This window comes from Neopelma chrysocephalum, unplaced genomic scaffold (genome assembly GCF_003984885.1).
Source record: "Neopelma chrysocephalum unplaced genomic scaffold, ASM398488v2 Primary Assembly neopelma1_59, whole genome shotgun sequence".
Taxonomy (NCBI): Eukaryota; Metazoa; Chordata; class Aves; order Passeriformes; family Pipridae; genus Neopelma; species Neopelma chrysocephalum.
This window is the reverse complement of record NW_020897714.1, coordinates 29,747,415-29,763,592: the sequence shown is the minus strand read 5'-3', so window position 1 is coordinate 29,763,592 and position 16,178 is coordinate 29,747,415. Positions and strand designations below refer to the sequence as shown.

At 45.6% G+C, this 16,178-nt stretch overlaps 1 protein-coding gene across 1 annotated transcript in view; it reads right to left on the bottom strand.

The window, feature by feature from the left end:
* Positions 1 to 16,178, bottom strand: part of LOC113966265 (cat eye syndrome critical region protein 2) — a 101,811-nt gene that overhangs the window by 45,023 nt on the left and 40,610 nt on the right. The window contains exon 2 of the mRNA XM_027680750.1: positions 6,914 to 7,008. Within this exon, the coding sequence (XP_027536551.1) occupies positions 6,914 to 7,008 (95 nt within the window). The remainder of the gene's footprint in view (positions 1 to 6,913; positions 7,009 to 16,178) is intronic.

Genomic DNA, 16,178 nt, shown 5'->3' with positions numbered 1-16,178 from the left:
ATTCATTCCTGGATCCTTGAAGAACAAGTGAAGCCAGCTTAATGCTGCATTGTTCATTCCTAGTGCCCATCAACAGAAAGCATGCTCCCAATTCATAGCCACGAGGAAAGACAACAGTATTGCTGTGGCATAAGCACTTCTGATTGTTCAGGGGCTGTAGAGAGGACCTTAGGGTATTACAGTGATGATGAGCACTGTGGGGAAGAAGCTAGAGTTATTGTCTTGATGATGATGGGGAAATAGGACACATGGTGTATTATAGCACAAATCCATATGAAACAAGCCCTTATGTGCCTTGCTGCTCATAGAAAAATACACTTAGTGTCAGAGGAAAAAGTCTCTTGTGAGACACAAAATATCTAGTGTGGGGTTGCCTTGAAGCAAATAAGCTTAGCAAATTCATTACTTAGCACCAGCCCCACACATTACAAGTTTCTGGAGACCTTGGATAAAACCAAGTTTTTACAGATAAATAGGTCCTAAAGAAGTCCCTTTTGGGATTAGTTTCAGAACAGATCTTTCATCTTCTTTTCTCTGAAGTTTAAACCACTACACTGTTTGAGCCAGAAAGAAACTGAAGAAGGATGGACGGTGAAATGGGAGAAAAAGTAAAAGCATAGGTGACTTAGAACAGAGGCTGAAATGACACATCAAATTATTGCAGTGGCCTAGCAGCTGGCCAGGAGCCATCCCAGCTGTTCACTGAGCCCACTGAGGCTAAAAGGCTCCAAAAAAACCCAAACTTCAGAACTTCTCCAATATTAACCCTTGGACTAAAGATTGGTTTCTGAACTTGGCTGGGTGCTGGCAAGTGGTGTGCAAAACCAGCCGTGCTGGAGCAAAAATCTTGCACCAGTGTTTTGGAGCATCACTGTCTTGAAACACAAGTCTCAGAAGTGAGGGCAAAGGTTTCATATCAGGAGAATTTCCACATCTCATTCCCCTCTCTCCATAATCCTTTGTCTTCTCCCTTGAAAACAGAAGATATTTTCACTTGCCTTCTCAGTTTCTTTTTTCATAATTGCTTTCCTCCTCCTCTCCAGAGTACTTGCTTTGCAACATCAAGAACTCATAAATACAGCTGTCCCTTTCATATTTCATGCTCTGACATTGGCACGATGACATCACTGCAGTCTCTCCAAGACCCTTCGCTGACTGCTCTTTGAAGTTTAGCCACCTATTCCTCCCTGTCAATGTTTTGCATAACTCCCTCTCCCCAGCAATCCAATCTGTTTGTCTCTCATCCATCTGCCCTGACAATAACAGCTTTTCCTCTTTTTCTTCCACCATTTTCAGTCCTTATTCTCCATCGCATCTATGGAACAGCACTTCCAGAACACGCTACCAACTTTTCTTCAAACTCTTCTTTAAAGAAGAGTTTCATTTTATCCATCTGAGAATCAAAGACATTTACTTAGCTTTAGTTATACTTGAGCTCTGTAATTTTATTCCACTGTGCTTCTCATTAATCTCTGAATGACCGTGTTATTTTACTGCTGTAATCTCATCCTTCCTTTCCCAACACCTGCCAGCTGCCTCATTTTCACTTTTTACCCTTTAAAAGGCTCACCTTGCACGGCTTGGCTATTATTATAATAAATATTAAAATTAGATTTAAGATGAGCAATGTAGCCACTTCATCTCCCTTGCCCCCTAATGGTGTCTGCTGTGCCGATGATACTGAGTTGATTCCAGAGGCCATCCACCAATATCTGTGATGTATGCAAGGCAGCACCTGTTAAAAGTCAGACTGTAAATAATGCTGATCTTGTTGATATTCGCTTGGCATTCATGAATATGATTCTGAGTTAGTGAGGTGCTTTGTGGCTGGGCCATTGGAGCAGTTGTTATAATCAAGGTCACTGGCACAACTGCGAGAGCCGGCTGTTAAAGCTCCTTCCAAATGTGATGGGCACCAGGTCTGCTGTAACTGAGTTCAGGCTGCCTGCCCCACATCCTATGGCATGGACTGAAGTGTTGAATTCATTCAGATTGTCTTAGTACCTTGGCTTAGCTATTCCCACAGCTCAGTTTACCACAGTATCCATGAGCCTGAAAACCTGGCACTGGTTTGCCGGCTATTCCTGTTGACCTGTCACTTTATCCCCTAGACCAGACCAACATACAGCAGTTCTTGAAGCATACAGCTCATGTAGTCACATGCAGAGGGTGATTTCAACATGTTAAGTGTTTTATTGAGGTCCCTTTTATTAAAACATGAGAACTGGGGTAACCCCCAAAGTACCCTGTAAAGGCAGAATCCACTCAGAACAAAGGACAAGGAAGGGCAAAAGTGACAAAGCAGAAGGAAGAAGCAAAATACCCAGAGCTATTAAACACGGTCCTCAGAAAAGGGCATTGTGCCTCAATGGGTTAGATGATTTCAGATCATTTCTATTTCTTTCTGATGAAAGCTCAAATAAGTGATTACAGAACAAGCATTGGAAAATATGCAGAATAGTGGCAGTACTCTTGATTGGCAATTCAACAAGTAGGAAATATAGCTCTTTAGATGCTATACTGGGAATGCCACCACTAAGGATATGAAAGAAATAATTAAGACAATTGTAGGGAAGGGAAGAGGAGTTAAGGAATATCATCTTATTATCCGCATTAGAATAAACCAGGTGCAAACTACAAGCCAAAGACTCCAGGGCTAGTTTACAGACCCCAAAAGAGCTTAAGGTGGGGTGTAAAACTGATGATCCACTTGGGAAAAAAAAAATTCCAATGCATTAGGAAAGAAATAACAAGAAAAGCAATAATTGAGGTTCCTAAGGAAGCAAATGCTGTCTGTTCTACCACAGAAGTCAATTACAGAGTTTTCAGCTACAGTGATGGACCAACCTCCTGAGGTGTAAAAAAAAGAAAAAAAATCTCAAGGGGCATAGAAAAAAAATCCAGAGATATTATCTTTCTTCCTTATCGTTTTCTGGCCTTTGTCCATGTTGAAAAAATAAAAAAATGTTATAAGCAAAAACAACTAAGATGTTTTTTGAGGCACAATAGCAACATACAAAATGCATCCCAATGAGAAATACGATAAAGTCGTTGAAACTTTTTATGCCATCACATTAGAAAAATGGCAAAAGTGCAATAACAGAGCAGTGAAGAATGAGCTTCACCCAAAGAAATGCTGAACAGCGGGAGCTTTTCTAGAATATTTTAGTTGAGTGTACACATCCATGTCACACCATCACTTCTTACTTAAAAACAGCTGCAGAAGGCTCCTGCTGCGGCTGCTGCCGTTAGCTGAAGCTCTGATCTTCCTGTCTTCATACAAGTCATCAAATCGCATTTCCTGCTGGAATTAAAGTAGCAGCCCCTAGGGAGTATGCGGCTACCCAATTTATATCAGAGAGAATCTGAAGCAAGCACCAGGACTTTTTCAAACTGCTTAATTTTTATTTATTTTTTTATAACCCCCAAAATCTGATAAGAGTTTTCTCCCTCTCTTCTTTCCAGGTATTTGCATTTTGAAACAATTAAAAGAAAACACAGAGATTTTAAGACCTGTGCAAAAAAGCTAGAAGCAGGAAAAAGGTAAGGGCAATCTCAGAGGCATCAAACCAAACCATGCCTATAGCACAGAACGATGCATCGTTAGTAGTTAGATGGTACAGATGGTATGTGGAAACTATGAAGGGCATTTATAAAATAACAAAAGCTGCAGATCATGACACAGAAGTATTTTGGCTCAGAGTGAAAAGAGGAGAGCAATGGGGAAACTGTCCTGGCCAAGTGCTCCAAGCACCCAGTGCCAGGTAAGGACAGCTACAGAGTCACTGCTAAAGATTCCAGAAGTCAGAAATACAGGCAACTGGTTTTTTTTGTTCTGTATTTCTACGGTACTTAACGTGGCAAGAACCAGGTCAATGGAGTGTTCCTAACAGCTATGATAGGTTATGATAAATAAGAGTTTGGAGAAGATCACATAGCATCCCATTAAGTAGTCTCTGTAGTTAAACACAGATATCCATAACTCAAAGAAAGTCTTACGTTACCAGACATTCAACACTCCTTAGCCATCAAGCAAGGTAAAAAACAGTCTCTCTCTCGTATGTGATTCTTCTTTTTTTCTTTTAAAAAGGCTGTCATAAAGAATATCAAAACCAAGGCAAAGCTGCTCTACTTCAAAACCAAGGAACATAGAACCCTACAAAAGTATTAATCTTTTTTTTTTTCAAAGAATGAAAAGCAAATCAAACTAGAGCATGTTAAATTGTGCATTAGAAGGGCTCTCAGTCACTTCCAAAATTACTTGAGAGCACATTATAATTAGCAAAGGTATGTGACAGTTTTATACCCCTCTATGATGCATGATTAAAGCCAGGCAGCCCAGCTCTGCCACAAGTTCTGCACGCCATCAAAACAGATGTGACAAGAACTACAAGCTGCTCCCAGACAGACTGTGAGAAAGCATAGGCAGATAACATTTTGACCATCAAAGATGTAAGACACAATACAAAACTAATTAAACCTCAAAACCCCTTGGAGAGGTAGGCAAACCATGTTTTATATGAGGTCATATGAAGCATCCTGTGCTTGAGCCCCAGTGCTCCAGCCCAAGAACAAGGATGAGAACAAGCTCCTGCCTTTCTCTCTGAGGTGCAACAGGGAGTGAATTTTACAGCCTCGATATTAACAGCTCACAGCCTCAGCAGGAGGATGCAGAGCACAAATGACTGGAGAGATGCTGCAATAATGCCACCGTGATGATCTGTGAAACTGCTGATTTTTCCCACACAACACAGATACCTCCTGCCTGCAACAGAAAAGTATGGAGTCCTGGCCCACCGTGAAGAGCCAACTCTAAACCCCACACAAATTCTGCTGCCTTACATTGTCCGCTGAGTACTCAAAAATCAATTAGAGGCCAAACTCCTTACCACTAACTGGGGACAAACAGGGTACAGTAGGGAAGCTGTGCATCAGACAAGGCCGGTGCCTCTTGAACTGGCGTTAAAGGTGTTGGAAATAAATGTGAAAAGGAACAAGGAGAATTTCAGGCTTTTGGATAAATATCCTGCAGTTGGTTTGTAGGTGTGAAACGTGTGTCAAGTTTGTTTCTGAGAAGTGTATCCAAGCCATCATTTTTATTCTCATTTATCCACAGATTTAATATTTAGACTACATCGTAATGGTTCTTCCTTCACGAATTGCCTCTGCATACAGCACCTTTCCCTCTGTTTCCAGATAGCCTCCCCCATTGCTTCCTCTGCAGTGCTTCAGAGCTCACCTCTCTAACATCCCAGTGGCTCCAGGCAGTTTTCCTGATCTACTCCTTCAGCCATTTCCACTACACTACTCCTGTCTGCTCTTTTCTAGTTATACCCCTGCCCACGAGGTAGTTCCCTTCTACAGGAGGTGCTGCAGAAAGGGTGCAGCTGCTTTCTCCTTCAGGCACCTCACACTTTCCTTAGCACAGCTGTTTGGGGGAGGTGTAAGTTCTCACAACTTCACTATGTGGCTTCACACTCCTCGGTTTCCTTGGGCACCTCTGGTACACGGACAGACACACAACAACACCCACACAGGTACCTGCCCATGCTGCTTGTGCACCCTGACCAGGCTGCACAAAGCCACAGCTCTTCCTTCTGAGACGGCATTGCCTCCTTGCAGATTTTGCATCTCAGAGTAAACCAAAGCTGGACCTACACGGGCACAATCTGGGACCTACATGAAATGCTGAGTAAACACTGTTGAGCCGCCACGTACATGTGTAACCTTCCCCAGACAGACAGACAACTCGCCAATGCCCAGCGACTCACCCATGACTCACCCCTGAATTCTGTGAGTTAAAACAGCTGTGAAAGGGGAGGCAATTACACAGAGCAATTGCTAAGTGGACAGCCTTAGATCTGGAGAGTTTCAGAGAATCTCACAATGTGGAACTTATGAATTTCATAAAGGACAAATCTTCCACTGCTCACAAGGGTGAGCTGGTTACAGTGGGCAGAAACACTTAAGCCACTACTTTCTGTTGGTTTTGGTAAGAAGAAATAAACTTGCTGAATGTTTCTAGGCCAGACTATTTTGCTCTTTGGCTATTTTGATGAAGAAGATATACATGACTGCAGTCCCTTTACAATCAATCTTCTCATCACATCAGTTTAATTCAGAGACAATAAATGCAGTACAGATGCCTGGTTCAGGTCCTGGTATTCACTGATGCTGAATGTCAACACGGAAATGCAAGAGAATTTTGTTTTTATATATATACACTTGCCACTTACCTAACTATATAATTTTTGTTGAACATTATCAGTTAATTAGAAATAGAGCTTTCAACGCAAGCATCTATGGTTGTGCCTATGCACCACCCTAAGCCTCTCCACAACAGTGGGATCTTAGGGAGCAGGATTGCTTCAAAGCAACTGCACGTGTTGCCAAACTGTCTTCATCTCCAAAATTATGCCTTGCTATTACATGATTCAATGCTCCTCCTATTTCTAAGAAAATAATCATAATTGTGCCTATGTAAAGCAATGGGATCTTCCATGCAAGTGAGGTGGCTGCAGAGCAGGAGTTTTATGCTACGCAATACATATAAATGTCGAAAATATATGTGATGATTTAAAGACAGTGTGATATCACTAATTCGACCAAGCATAGTGCAAAGTATAACAGCAGTTGTGGGTGTTCACTGTAGACACTGATGCTGCCACAGAGCATCAAACACAGTTGCATGGCATCTGAACAAAGAAGTTTGCTTAACGGGTCTGCACAATTAAAAGCCTACAACTCAACCCAAGAGAGCTGGAATTCCCTTCCACTCGGTGAAGCATCTGGCCTGATTGCTGGTGGCTGCTGATCACTGCAATGTCATCACTCTAAAGCCGTGAAACATCCCTGAGACCGTGTTAATTAGCTCCCCTTGCAAAGTGCTTAAGCCATAGAGTGGGTTACTCACGTGATGTCTCTGCGCTGGTAACAACCTTGAAGAAGGCAGGCGATCAGGTCGCTGATAAACTCCACATCATCCCTGTGAAGAGCAGCTTCCAGTTCCTATTGAGCAGAAAGGAGAGAGAAAAAAAAAACAACCAACCATCAAACTAATTCCTTAAAATTTACTGCAAGCTCATCAGGACCAGAAAGACCCGAGCAGCCTCACATACGTGTACAGAAGCAGAGTACACACTAAGGAAGCCGACCTTCCCCATCATTAAAAATACTGCTTCTACTACCTCTTCATTGCAAGAGTTTATGGGAAGACCTTGAAAGGCTTTTACTGAATGTCAGTCTCCAGCCAGAAGACTAATGCTTTTGTCTGGATGCAGAAAAATAGGGTTCAGTGAGGTTGAGATACTACAGCCTAATAAGGAAGCCGTGATTCCTCCCATGTTCAGCTGATGGGCAGGAATCCACAGTTTCATTCTCCTGGTTTGCTTCCACTCACTGACGCTGGTGAGTTCATTTAAGAAGTGTGCTCAGAAAGCGTGGCCCTAAAAGCCACTTACACAGAGAAGCAGCAGTTACAGATGGATTGCCAGAAATGGCTGAAAGCTAGCAAGCAAATGGCTCAAAGAAAAGCAGGCATTTTGATTCTTTAACTTAATTCTCTTTGGGTTACTTTTTTTCATAGTAAGAGAGAAAGAAAGGATGGAGGGATGTCAGACCTCATGACCCAAAGCCTCAATTCTTGATGAAGAGTATCATGGCTTATTTCAGAGCAATGGAGTTCAAATCAAGATGCAATGCAGAAACTGATTAATTACAGTTTTATTTGTATGCCAGAAAATCATTCACAGTAAGTAAAATCCACTTTCTATAAGACTTATCATCAGTAGCATACAGCACCTAACAAGATTTAATATGGATAAACAACATAGGCATAAGAAGCTATTCTTTTTGGGTTTCAGAGTAAATAATGGATTGAATACAAATTTCTACTTGAATGTTACTCAACAGACTGTTACACAAATGGCTAAGCTAATGGCTACGGAATAAAGGTTAATGGCCAGAGAATAAAGGATAAATGTTTTGGCACTTACCCAATAAAGAAGAGAAAGTGCTTTTTTATTAGACCGCAGTAACTGCAGTAATAAAATTATTGATAACAGATTGCAGATTAAATGCCGCTTGTAGTTTTTTATTGGAAATGTATTAATGGCATAGTTTCATTATCAACACTGCCCTTATTTACCTCTTGTGCAAGACCTGAAGTGCTTCACGAGCGGAAGCCTGACACCTGCCCTGTGAAGAATGTACTAAACACAGCTATTATATGTGGAAACTTGAGGCAAGGAAAGGCCAGTGGGCAGCCAAAGCCTGACGCAGCATCCCTGCCGCAGGGCCAGGGAAAGTCCCAGGAATGTCTGTTCTGGCCTCTAGATGCTTGATGACAAGTTAATACAAAAACTGCAGTTGCTGCTTGCCATCCCTTGGAGAGAGTGATATTACTGTTGTATAAATAGTAATCACACTATATAAATAGTAATTACAGAGCAAATTAACTTAGAATCATAGAATATCCCAAGCTGGAAGGGACACACAAGGATTGAGTCCAGCTCCTGGCCCTGGCTCTACTTACCACTTGGTAAGTGGTTAGTATTTTAGAGGTGTTGACTTACTTTACTTGTAAAATACTTTAGTGGACATCTGCCTTCTATAAATATACCCGGGGGAGGGGGAGAATGGAGGACCTAAAGTATGTGATATGCTAAAATATCCCAGGTGTGTTACCACAGCACCACCGTAAACTTGCAACTTGTGAAAAATGACATGGTAGAACCCAGAATAAAGGGCAGGGGAAAGTAAGTCTCCAGGATGTTCTCCCTGCTCGGTTCAGCCTCTCCCTCATCCACACTACATTTGTGCATTAAAGCTGTCAGTCAGCAGTCTGCCTCTGCTAGGATGTGACAGCCTTTTGTATGAAGGAATATTTAAACTGCTTCCCGTGAGCCTTTTCAGCCTGCTGTTTGACTAACACTCCTTAAGCAGTGGCCACAACTGGCTCAGATAGCCCCTATCTGCAGCCATTGTTTTCCAGGCCCGGGAGTGACCTTTACATTTTTTGAGTTGGCAGGTCATCCCAGGAGCCAGGGGACATTCCTGGGGCACTGGGCAAGGTGCAGTCTCCTGGGCAGGGACTAAAACACCTGGCTGGGTAGTTTCCCCCCTCTCTTGCTGCCTCCTTTCTCCCAGATGGGTGCTCTTTGTCCTTGTCTTCATAGCGGGTGCAGCACCAATTTGGGGACCTGACACAGCTGCTGAGAGACCTCACAGCTGCTGGCTGACAGGGGCACTGGGCACACAGACCTACACGGGGCTGGGTGCAGTCCTGGTGCCACGCTGGGTTACAGGGCTCTGGCACAAGCCAAGATTAATCAGCACATGCATAGCATGGGGGGTAATGAGGGTCCATCCTTAGCAGGCGTGAGGCTGGTCAGCACCTCTGTGGAAAGACACTTGCACTGCGCTCCCCAATGCCATGGGTGCTGCCTGGAGCCCATCCTGGTCCTCTGGTCCCTACCAATAGGAAAACAGTGACAGCAGCTTATGGTAAAGGTAGAGTCCAAGTATAACCATGATTACTGGTCTTGGAAAAAAAGATACTGATGTTGTCCTGTACTGTTTCTGCCTACATTTTTTCTATCACTGCTTGAGATAGGATAAAAGCAGCGAAAGGAACTTTAATTTCTCAAGGCTGGGTCCATTGGCCCTGTTTAACTGAATGTCACAATTTTCTATCTCAGTGGATTCTCCAGCTTCCTGTCCCCAAACACCTAATCCCGGACTTCCTCCACACACTCAGGGTGCTGTGGGAATGACAGGGACACCAGGAAGATGTGATGCAAATTTTAAAATCTCAGGACTGCAAACAAAGAGTTAGCATCCCCTCAGGTTTTCACCTAACGCTTTGGCCCGCATTTTGCAAGGGGAGGAATAAACTTTGTTTTTCCAGCCCTCCCCTCCAACAAGGGACAGCCAGCAAAGCAGCACAGTCCTTGAGTGGCACATCTGAGCAGGCCAAAGTGATGCCAGGTACCCTCAGGAGAAAGCAGCCACCAAACCCCCACCCCTGGTCCTGAGGGCAAACCCTGCCCCAGTCACCCATCCCCACACTCCTCCAGCCTGGCCAGGGCGAGCGGCTGGGCTTCCTCCCCACCACCATCCTCCCCATGCCTCCAATCCTTTTGTTTTTCCCCTTTTCTCTTTGAGCACTGAGCTGTGAGCACAGAAATCTGAACCTTGCCAAAACGCTTTGGGGACAGCACAGAAAGGAAACAGAAGAGGCAGCAAATCAGCAGAGGAAGGGGGGGACACACATCTCCTCCTCCTCTAGCTAGAGAGAGCAACAGACAGGAGAAAAGCAGGATTCTCCCCCTCTCCAGCTGGCGTCACACCTCATTAGGGAAAAGCCTGTTTAACGTCTTTCCCTCCCCCCAGCCCGGTACTAAATCCCCCCTGAGTCAGGCAAGGACTGTCGGGAAGAAGCAGCCGCCAGAGCAAGGGTGGGAGCAAGGGTGACCACCTCTCCCAGGAGGAGCACTGGCCCAGTGCAGGGTTAGCCGGGGCGGGTGAGAGGGCACCAACCTATCCCTCCCCACTCCCTGGGAAAATAGCTGGCAGGGATGGGCCTGAACAGAAGGGCCCGCTGCCCCGAGCCTGCTGCCTGCCCCACAACAGGCACCCTGGCAGGTATGGTTAACCCCACCGGCTGGGTCTGAAATAAATGCGGCTCCCCCAGAGCTGCTGTGAGCATGGATTCAACTCCAACATCACCTGCATTTTGTGGCAATCACTACTTCAGTTGTGCCCTTGACAGCACAGAAGTGCTGTGGCTTCAGGACGTGTAGTGACCCAATCCCCACACCCCACAAAGTATATGCCTTTTTGGTATCTGCCCTGATTTTTGAGAGGAAGGACAGTCAACTTTCTGGATGAAAGTCCACAAATGAGTCCAGAGCAGTGACACCACTGTCACTAACCCAGTGCAGAGGTGATGGGGGTGAGGGGCTGCTGCACACACTGGCTTTTTGAACTACGGAAAGCAGCCGTCCAGCTTCCAGCTCCTGGCAAGCTGTCTGCTCAGGGGGCAGCCTCACAAAGTTTGGGGCCTTCATTTCAGAAGACAGGCTCCTCCCCAGTGTGAGCAGGCTGTGTGCTGAGGTACAGGACTACAATTTAAAGGCTTCCTCTGTGCTGGAGCTGAATCATCTATAACCGAATCTGATGGACATAACCAGTTTAAGCACAGCTAAGCCTTGTCCAAGTTAGCCATCAGTTTAAAAACCCCAATCCCTTCTGCTCTATTTCCATACTGCTGCTGTTATCAGCTTTCCATTGCAATGCTCCCTAGTGACTCAACGGGCTTTTGCAGAGGCTTTAGGAGATCACAGAGAGCCACCAGCGGGATGTGCTGAGCCAACCCCAGCCCATGCGCTGAAATTTGACTGACTTGAGTCAGAATGTTCTTTTCCCCTCACAGATAATTAGTGACAACAAGTACCTGGGCAAAAGTTTGGCAAACCCATGCCAAAGAGTACCGGGATTGGGCAGGAAGATGGGAAGTCAACTGCAGGTCTGAAGTGCTTCCAAAAAGCACTATTTATCCCTGTCAGTGTGAAGCCAATGTGCGTGCTCCATGTCCCTGGCGAGGAGCTCCTGCTGCCCTCCCCACCAAGGAGCCAGCTGTCCCAGGGGGATGCAGAGACTTGGGGAGGGGTCACTGCTCCTCCCAACACATCCCAGAGAGCAAAGCGTAGCAACCTCCTTTTGGCCACAGAACACACCCAGCCACCAGTTCACCCAAAGCGGCATCAGAAGGCCGTTGCAATGAACAGCAATGTCCTGCTGGACATGAACCTGGAGCTGAGGGGATGGGACCCAGCTACATCATGAACCAGTTCCTCTGCCAATCCCCACAACTCAGTTTGTTGGTCTGTCAGTGTGCTCAGCCCCTAGGACCTACTCAGCATGCCTGAGAAACGCAAGCCCCCACCCAGCAACCAGCACGCTGCCTGCAGCCCAGTGCCATGTTCTTCCTGCTCGGGATTCCTGCCCGTCATATACAAATATTTTTCAAAATATGAAACCTACTGAGAGTGCTGCGCTTTGCATGACAAGCCAGGAGGGCATTAGGGCTGTTTCTAGGGCTACCTCTATGAGCACAAACAGCAGTGGGTTTAGCTGGCTGCCATAAAGTCAGAAAGAAGTTATGATTCCTGGTCCTGATGAAGTCTTCCAGCCACGTTATCTTAATTTTAAGCAGCTAGACGGAAACACTACCTGTTATCCAAGTCTGCAGCTGGATGGACCTCTCTCATCTTCCCCACAGTCCTGCAGGAGCCTCCACACTGCCCTCTCTCTCGGTCATGCTCCAGGGCTTTATGGCTTCCTGAGCTTAAAGGACTTCCAACTTCTTCACTCTGCCTTTCCACTGCAAGGAAAGTGGGTGCTGAACGTGCTCCTGGCAGTGGGGAGCAAGTCAGCAGCTGTCTTTAAAGAAACATCATCATCTTCACCTCACCCTCTGAGGACCAAGAGCTCAGGGGGAGCCAGGCTGGCCTTCTACAACAGCTTTGGGGTGTGAGGCAAAGAGATTTGGTGACACTCGTCACTGCAGTGGTCCCAGCTGTTCTCTGAGCCTCCAGTCTGGTGTGTGTGTGAGGGCAAGGGATGAATAGCAAACACATGAGGAGGGAGAAAAGCTATCCTGTCAGAAGGGGACTATCATTTGGGTAGGGGGACAAAGCAGGAGCAGCAAAGGTATTCCCTTTTTCCATTTCTTCAGGTTCCCCCTTAATGTCTGTCAGTGCCTTCTGAGATCTCTACCTCCCTGAACTTTCTGAGAGCAGACTTTGAAGGCTACTTCAAGCACGTTGTAAATAGGAGCACAATGTTACCCCAGGGCTGAGCAGAGGTGTGAGATGGCAGCTTTGTATGAGGGAGATTGGTCATAAACAGAAAGCCGGGGAGAATTTGTCGTATTGCCTCCACATTACAGCTGTTTGCAAAGAACAAATCCCACGTGCTCCCCATTGGTGCCAGCAGCGCAACGGGTAACGTCAGCCATCCTCTCCTCCAGCAGCTCCCTTCAGCTACAAAAGGGGATGCAACAAACATTGGTTCAGCCTAAGTAGGTTTGAAAATGCAAACTCTTTGCAATGCCGATGGACATTTTGGTCAGGATAGAATTTTCCAGGCTTGGTTTATAGGCATACTCATATTTTGTCCTCCTTCAGCTTTTATCAGGATGCTTAAAACTCTGAGACCACTGTGCTCTTTATCTACTCGCCACAACAGTTGTGGCTTCTTGTTTTCCACCCATGTTAACCTGCTGCCTGATCTCTCCCTTGGGACGAGGACCCTCTCCTATTTGCACAGCATGCAGCTGCTTGCTCTCCAACTGGAATTTTTCACTGCTGTGTAATACAAACAAATACGAGCAGCTCACGCTGGGCAGCTAAACTGTACTGAAAAGAGATTTCAGACCGATCAATCCAGTTCCCTCATGCCCCATAGCCATGTACCAGTGCTAATAATGCTTTCCTCTCCTCCCAGCTCATCTTGCCTGCAGTGCAAGCGATTTATGACAAGAACTACATTCGTTATGATTTTTATGCATTGTCAGCATTTTAAAGATGTAAAACTGCTTTTCATTCCACTTCTTCCCCCTGCAAAAAAGGGGGTCAGGGTCAGATGGACGGGGTGTGTCTGAAGCTCTGAAGTAATAAGTGATTAGTTACTGTTTAATAGTTAGATATTAGTTCTTTATGCCCCTAGAGCAGCTTTCATCCCAGAGCATCAAAGCATTTAAAGAACATTCAGTAAAGCCCTGAAGCACCTGTGAAGGAAGGGGAGGCACACACCCACATGCAGAGCAATTTTACAAATGGAGAAACTAACACAGCATCCTCACCAGGGGCATGCTTCACTCAGTGGTGAGGCTGAGAGAGAAGCCATAAGGCTTGACACTTGATGCCACTGCAATCATCTTTCTTTTTCAGCAGTTTTATTAGCAGCCAAAGCATTTGGAGATCGTGCTATTTCCCTCCAAAGGATCATTTCTCCCTTTCAATATAATCCCCTCTTCCTTCAGAGCAGATAATCTACACCATTTACCGTAAGCCAGTTACGCTGGCGGAGGGGCAAGCATCACACTGGGCACTGACATGGCTTTACATGAAATTTCAGGCTCAGCAGAACCTATGGTCTCCAGCCTGTGGTTTGCAGACCTTTTCCAGATCCCGTGGAAGACTTCCAAGAGGCCTGTGAAGGGCAATTAAGAAAAGCAAGCCTAACACCAGTGTGCTTAAATTTCTAATCAGTGGTCTGTGCCTTTACTGGAAAAGTACTGGGGTCGTGCCCTTAAAAAAATCCCCAACCAATCCCACCCCCCTCACACCAAGTGGCTGACCACTACTGCCCAAGCCACAAGTTCAACTCCTCTAGCTGAAAATAACCTCCAAACACAACAGTGTGAGAGGAAACACAGTCTGTTTGAATTGCATCCTGTTTGCCTCACCCTCAGAAAGGTATCATTTATTATCTCCTAGAAAGGACCTCTCCCAGTAGTTGCGCTTGTATGGAGTATCAGATGGATTCAAATCGTTAAACTACTTGTAGATTGTGCTGGTTTAGGCTTTTGGGTTTTTTTTTCTGGGAAGACAGGGTGAGGAAAGGGGTGAACAGACAGCTAGAGGTCGGCACCACTCTGAATCTAACCCACAGTATCGTAGAGATTATATATGATTAAGCTCTCACAGTACCTTGCTAGTAAAACCAAACCAAAACAACCCCAAACTCTCTCTCTCCACATATGCTGGATTTAGCATTCCTGTTTATGGTTAAGTACTACCAGCAGGTTTTTTTTCAACTGTTTTATGCAACACTTTGGGTGAACACAGGCATGTTTGGTGGGGAACAGCATCAGCTCAGCTCTACCTGTTTTTGATGTTGTTTCTGGAAACAACACCACCGGGTTTGCGATGGTCCCTCCCCAGACAATTCAGCTGCACGATAAATAAAGAACAGCTGATCCTGCCGTGTCACCATCTCCTGCAGTAAGAGGCTTCCTGGGTACCTAGTGGGAGTTCTGCTAAGCTTTTAAGCCCATTGGCAACGTGGGGAACAGTCTGTAGCTCCAAAGCCAAGAGGCTCGAAGTAATAATCCGATTTCAAAGCTCCTCCTCCTCTCCAGCCAAAGGCAGCGAGGGAGGATGAGATCAGACTGTAGATGCTCTTCATTTTAGGTCTGCCCATTGCGCTCATCTGCTCAGCATGAGCACAGGGAAGGGAAAGGATGAGTGCCAAAATCTGGAATGGATTGCTTGGCTAAAGTTTCTGCAAACATTTCAAAACTTACTGGGGAAATAATTTTTTTAAGGGATTTTTTACTGCTTTTGATACAGCTGACAGGTCTATCCAAGCCAACCTCCACTTTTCTAGTTCATGCATCGGCCAAAACTCACGGAGGATTTACTCCCTGCCATCACGCACTCCTGAGGCACCATGCTGGCCAAGCTATGCAGCTGGTTTGCACTCTCCCCACAAAACTTCTCCTGTAACAGAAATGAGTGGTGCTCCTCTGGCATTTACATTGTCCGCCCCCCCCCCCCCCGCCCCCCCAGGATGATATTAGCTGCCAGCTGATAAGCAAATCATGAAATAACTTATTTTCATGAACCTCAAAATAAACAGAAAGTCCAGATCATCCCTTAAGGAGTCAGGTGATTCCCTCACATCCCTTCTGCCCCTCAAACAAAAAAAGAAACGACCTGGCTTCTGAACGGGGAAGAAAGGCCCCTGCTCACCCCTGCCTCAAAAAAGCAGGATGAAACAGTAAAATACATTAAGACAGGAAAAGGCTGCAAAGCCTTGCTTTTTTCCTTTAATCTGATCTCCACAGCCAGCTATTCTTCTGCCTCCCCTTGGATGCTGCACAGAATGTGGAGTGCAGCCCACAGCGTACCCACCACAAACAAGCCCTGGCTGGTGGCTCAGCGGGGAGATCGGCCTTAAAGTGCTGTCAGCACTGAAAACTCTTACTCCTCACTCCGGGTCAGACAAAAGAAAAGCCACTGAGGGAGTCTGCAGCCACACACAGGTACCCCTCATGTTTCTACTACTGTGCATGGCCAATATGGATGGCGGGTGAGTTCCACCGTGGGGCCGCGGTGAAATCCACGTTCCAGCATCTTTCTTCTACTGATTTGGCAAAGAAAGATTTG